At 32.4% G+C, this 6,084-nt stretch overlaps 1 protein-coding gene across 1 annotated transcript; it reads left to right on the forward strand.

Moving 5' to 3' along the window:
* Positions 1 to 315: 315 nt before the first annotated feature.
* Positions 316 to 5,506, forward strand: LOC134684350 (uncharacterized). Its single transcript, XM_063543640.1, has 3 exons — positions 316 to 485; positions 4,282 to 4,487; positions 5,191 to 5,506. Exons 2-3 carry the CDS (start codon positions 4,309 to 4,311, stop codon positions 5,390 to 5,392), a joined length of 381 nt encoding a protein of 126 aa, XP_063399710.1. The 5' UTR covers positions 316 to 485; positions 4,282 to 4,308; the 3' UTR covers positions 5,393 to 5,506.
* The last annotated feature ends 578 nt before the right edge of the window (positions 5,507 to 6,084 follow it).

Genomic DNA, 6,084 nt, shown 5'->3' on the forward strand with positions numbered 1-6,084 from the left:
TCTCGTATATTATAAACAAATGAATACATGTATCAGTAGGAAATGTGTGTTAAAATCACACGGTGTAGACAAAATGGGAATTTGTCCTTACATTTGTTACTTGCTTGAGGGGAGATGTGACATGTAAAAGTGTTAAAATTGAGCCAGAAGTAGTTTCGATTGTGCAATGAAAAATTAATTTGAAGTTTCTCGTTAAAATTCTTTCCATTATTTTACACATCTCTTTGATCATGATGGTTAATTTAGGAAAGCGATAATGAGCAGCAATTATCGGCCTATTGTATTTTGATTGCGATCTAATTCTTTTCATTTTATTTCAATTTAACTATGAACAGTTTATTTTAAAGATTAACTGTGTAAATACGAGCTCGTTCAAAAACTACACAAATCTAGGTTTTACTGTAATTCAATCCCAGCGTTTGTAAACAACAGCTGACCTACATAAAAATAGCATTTGAACCACCAGGACACACTGTTAAGTATCGGTAAGTCAACATTTTTCATATTTAAAAAATACTCAAATAGTCTGGAAAGAGTTCAGCTAATATTCTTTTTTTTGCTATGTGGAAATGTGTAATATTTGAAGGGTATGTGATTTGCATTTGTTTGTAAACAAAGATAATTATTATCGACCGAGGCAAATACATATTGAAACGTTGTTGATATTCAATATTTTATGTAGAAAATGAGTAGCTGATTTTAAAGGGAAACTAAGACGAACAATCTGCGGGTCAATCTATGTATTATTTATTTATCTTTATTGAATAGCCGATCGTAAAAGAGGCGAATGATACCAAAGGGATATACAAAGCAATGGCAAAAGTAAAACACGAAAGCCTATGAAATTTATAGACAATATAGAGAGCATTTTTATAACACTCACAAACGATATGTTATGTAACAATTGATAAATACATAAAATACAAAATTAAGAAATGACATCAATAAAATAATCAAAACTAAAATGTATAAAGTCACCTATAAATAAATATTTTATTTCTAACTTTCGACAAATATGATGTAATTTAGGAGATAACTGTATTGTATTTTAAGCTCCGACGGCATCAATTGGGGATTTGATGGTCGCAAATTAAGTTTACTGGCGACGCGTTAGCGGAGACAGTAAACGGGTATTTGCGACCATAAAATCCCCAATTGATGCCGTCGGAGCTTAAAATACAATATTGTTATCTCCATTCTAATGAAACTGACAGAAAACAACGTTATAACATGTATTTAAAATCTGTCATATGCCGTCTGCGCTTGCGCGTACGTCCCATAACATCAATTGTCAATTGATGCCATGTAAGAAAGTGACGTTATCTAATCAAAATGAACGTTACAAACGTTGTTGCATTAGAATTGAACATTACTGACCCTCTGTTTACAGTAGTTTTGATTTTAAATTATCATACTGATTTTTTATGACCCCGCCTTAGCGGAGTGGTATTAACAAGGCCGTAACTAGGCATCTTATTTTAGTGAGGCAAATAATTGAGCCGAGCGAAGCGAGGCGAAGCGAGGCGAAATTTTTTTTGGAGGGTATGAAATGAATGGTGCAAAATCCTGCATTCTAGGCATTTTTAGAGAGTTTGATAATGTTTTGAATTTGGACACTTTTTATATAAATTTTTCATATTTTAAGACTTTTACTAACACCAAAGTTTTAACAACTTTATTTAAATTTATATGTAAGATAATCATCCAAATATCACTGATTTGAGTCTGCTGCCAGAACATAGAACAAACATCGATTCAGTAGAGTTTGCCAAATTTTTCTACGGCAGTTCAGTCAAATTGTTCCAGAATTATAATTTTGGTCTGCTGATATCCTTATTGCATGGAGCATGACAAGACCGCACAATCTCTCCACTCATGTATGCTCTTTTCTAAGTTTTCAGTCATTTCAGGGCAGTCTGTGTTTCTAAAGGTAGCACATTATCATTTACACAATGACAAATGTCTTCTTCCAATTCCTTCTCCATTAGCAATTCCGTAGCAGCATCGGTAGTAACAGTATTGTTTGCAAAAGGGAATTACGCTTTCCTGTAAGCACCATCGTACAATCGCAGTTACAAAATATTAAACTTGCTTTTATGCTGACAAAAAATAGACAAACTAGGGATAGAATGAGATAAGATACAAGTATATGATTCTATCTATAGAGTAAGTATATATGATATGGGTACAGGGGAAATTGGAATGGAGTAATTTCCAAGTATTTCGTGAAATAGTTGGTGGTATTTTAGTTCCAGAATCTATAAATTAAGGGGTTAGGGGTTGGGGTTGTCCGATTCTGAAACCCCAAATATAAAGAAGCGAAATTCCGTAGTCCTGAATAAGAAAAGACGAAATCCTGTGTTAAAGGCTCTAATATTCCTCAATAGTATTAAATTGGAATATGGGATATTCTTTCAATTTTTAAGGTTAAAAAAACATGGATAAAAACTAATCCATGCATGTTTCATATTATTTATATTTTATTTATCTGTGACCCGCCTGTAAAGAGAAAGATTAAAGTTCGTGAAATGAAAGACAGGACTGTCCCCTTCCGATGACCAGTACTTGATTTGTCAGTCTACTTATCGTTTTTGGATTGCACTAATGAAGTTATATGCAATACTCAGACTCTGTTCACAAAAAAAGTCTACTAAAATTATTCCTTCTTTACCTTCAGTGTCGCTTTTCCTTTTTCTGCAATAGCCCATTTATAACTAGAGATCCATGATGATTATCGTTACTAGGTCAATGTAATCGAGAAACATCACCCGTTGCGATGCTGAGTTATATTCAGAAAGAATAGTTTAAAAGGAATGATGACAAGTTATAGAAATCAAGGTTGAGACAGAACAACAAAAGACTATTATATTTATATATATGTATAAAAAAAATAATCAGTGTCAAAATTTTAGTGAGGCAATTGCCTCACTTGCCTCAAGGGTAGTTACGGCCTTGATTAAGTTTTACCATTGTCATTCTGTCCGTCGTACTGTACATACATACGTCCATACGTCCCGAAATTGGTTTCCGTTCTCTTACTTGAGTTTGTGCCTCAACAAAATGTTATGAAACTTATACACAACGCTTATTACTGCAAAACACAGATCAAGTTTGAATTTTGGTGGGGTCACTTCAACCGTTCTAGAGTAATGCCCCTTAACAAATGGAAATATTACCCCAAAAAAATCCGTTCTCTAACTTAAGTTTGCCTCAACCAAATGTTAAGAATCTTTTACAAAATGATAATTATTATTAAAAAAATATCAAGTTTGAAATTTAGTGGCGTCACATTTATCGTTTTGAGTTGTGCCTCTTAACAAATGGAAAAATGCTGATTTTTTTTCTTCGAATCTTTAACTTTAGTTTGCCACAGCCAAATGTTATTCAACTTATACACAATGTTTATTACCTCAAAATACAGATCAAGTTTGAATTTTGGTGGTGTCTCTTACCATTTTAGAGTTATGCTCATTTGGAAATGGAAAAGAAAGGACTCTAATATCTGTTAAAAAAGTGTCAATCGTATAATAGTTATTTTTTTTTAATTTGAGTTATCTTCCTTTGTCTATAATTGTAGTTGAATAAATTTAAAAAAAAATAATTTTGCCAACTACAATTATGGACAAAGGAAGATAAACTCCAATTTTAAAAATTATTTTTTTCAATTTTTACATCAATTCTGTACAACCAATGCTTAATACAATACAATATTCACTGGAAAAATCTTTACCCATCTGTGCTTACAAGCACTTTGAATAATGTTCTTCTGTTTTGTCACTTTATAAACGTATATGATATTTTGTTTCTATTTTCTAACTTAAGTTTGTCTCAACTAAATTTAATGAAATATATATATATAATGCTTATCACCACTTAACTCAGTTTAAGTTCAAATTTAGAAAGTGTCACTCATACAGTTCTTGAGTTATGTCCCTTATTATTATTTTTAATGCTAGCGGGGCATCATCTGTGTCCCTATGGACACATTCCTCATTTATTTTAAAACTGAGGTAAAATGTAAACAATTTTGAGCCAAGGATTTCTTTTTCCTTTTGATATAAGTTGAGGCAATGCCAAAATGGCAAACAACAGTACACAATCAACAACACTGATCCTTAACATCAAGCAAACCTCTTAAGGTGTTAATTAGTTTTATCAATTGAAATTCAACTCACCATTTTTCTTAATTGACCGGGTGCGCTTGTTTTGGGGTAGTATATAGATTATAACACTTGCTCCAAAGTAAAGGCTTATATTTTTTTTTATTATTTATTTTACTAGATATACCGAAGAAATCAGGCTATAACAATGGAGTTGAGGGTTCAGTTTAATGTTGCTATGGTGATAGCTGTGATTTTTGCGGAGATTTTGAACGAACTTTGGTTTAACCGCCATTCTCCATGGGGCAGACGATTTGATGACAGATATCACATTAACTCGATTCTGTGTGACGCCGTCCTGGTTGTGCTCCTCAAATACATTATAGAGTAAGTACTAATCAAACCAACGCACATGACTTTCGAAAATTAAACATGCCGGTATCAAAAATGAAAATTTTAATTATCATCTGTTCTATTCTTTTAAAAAACCTTTTGGTTTTATGATTCAATATTTATTTTTAGAAGCCTTTTGTTTTGATGATTTATAGTATTCAAGTATTTGGACATATTTAACTTTTAATTGTTTGAATTTTAGCGTTCCTGGTAAAGATCGGTAAAGCTTAATCTACAGAAAAACAATTAACATTTACTTTAATTTTTTTTTAAATAAACACACACATGCATCCATTAACCGAGTTCCATTGGGTTCAGACGCACCAACTATATATCATTTGGTTTTATTATTTCACTTTTAAGGACATCTAATTCCCCATCTTGGTCTAGGAGTTATGGATTAAGCGAGGATCGTGAAAAGGTCTTGACATTAATTGTAACGTGGCAGTAAACTTTTAATTACATGTACTATTTGCTCAACATGGAAGCAGGATAACCATGATCGAAACAGGGGACTTTATTTGTATACCTGTTATTTGGTCAATAAGTAGCTGATTATAGCAGAATACAGCATTCTTGCGTTGGTAGGCGATTTTAAACTACTATATGAACTAATTACAGTACTAAAATCTCTAAAACATTTCAAATGTTGGTATTATTGTCTTGTATTACTGTAATTCTTACTTTTGATTTTCAGATTTGTTTGGGTTGTTGGACGTTGGGAAGATGCTATGATGCTGTCCTTATTTCTGGCGGGAATTTTTGCATGCTTAGAAGCACCAAGATGGCACTTAAACCATGGGGATGTTATGGGGAGGTTCTTTAGTTACTTGATTCATAAATTCCTTCTTATGTTTGTGATGATTTTTGCTCTTATATATTTTAGATATTTAGGTTAAATAATGGTGGTATTATTTGATTATAACTTGTTACGTAAATACATATTAAATACTCCATTTCATCTGTATGTTATACTGACATTGTAATTATAGCAATAAACACTTTCTTTTGTATATTTCCTTCTTTCTTGACAGAAAATGTAATGTTATAAGTATCCCTTTAGACGTTTCTGGAAATGTCAGAACGATCTAATCAAGATATATATCTCTGATTTCAATCAAGCCTTACAGTGGCGGGTCCCTTTAAAAAAAAAAAAAAAAAAGAAAAAAAAAACTATCGTTATAATCGTCAAAAGGCTGTCCCTGTTGTTCATGCCCTGTCAATTCAGTCAAGAGATGAGACTTTGGAAGTCGTTTTGGGAAAATAAAACGGACAAACCAGAGTCAACAACATCAACCTTAACTGATGTAAGGGCATGCTCGACTTTATTTCCAAACATCATGAAAGTTCTCTTCTTACTTGCTTTGACGAGCGTCACGTCAAGCTCCACCGAAAGAGCTAACTCATCCCTTAAGTTGATCAAGAATGATTTGAGAAGCACCATGAAGGAGGATCGCCTAAATGCTCTGCTTCTTTTATATTTTCACAGAGACATTAAACTTGATTTTGATAAAATTATTGACGATTACGCCATGGGAAATCACGTAAAATGGTTCTAATGAATCCACTCTAGTAATTGAAAATGAGAGTC

The sequence above is a fragment of the Mytilus trossulus genome, chromosome 1 (genome assembly GCF_036588685.1).
Source record: "Mytilus trossulus isolate FHL-02 chromosome 1, PNRI_Mtr1.1.1.hap1, whole genome shotgun sequence".
Classification (NCBI taxonomy): Eukaryota; Metazoa; Mollusca; class Bivalvia; order Mytilida; family Mytilidae; genus Mytilus; species Mytilus trossulus.

Coding starts and splice junctions, on each gene's coding strand:
- LOC134684350 (XM_063543640.1), top strand. CDS start 4,309: ATGGAGTTGAGGGTTCAGTTTAATGTTGCTATGGTGATAGCTGTGATT. Junction 4,488..5,190: donor CTCCTCAAATACATTATAGA/GTAAGTACTAAT, acceptor TTTGATTTTCAG/ATTTGTTTGGGTTGTTGGAC.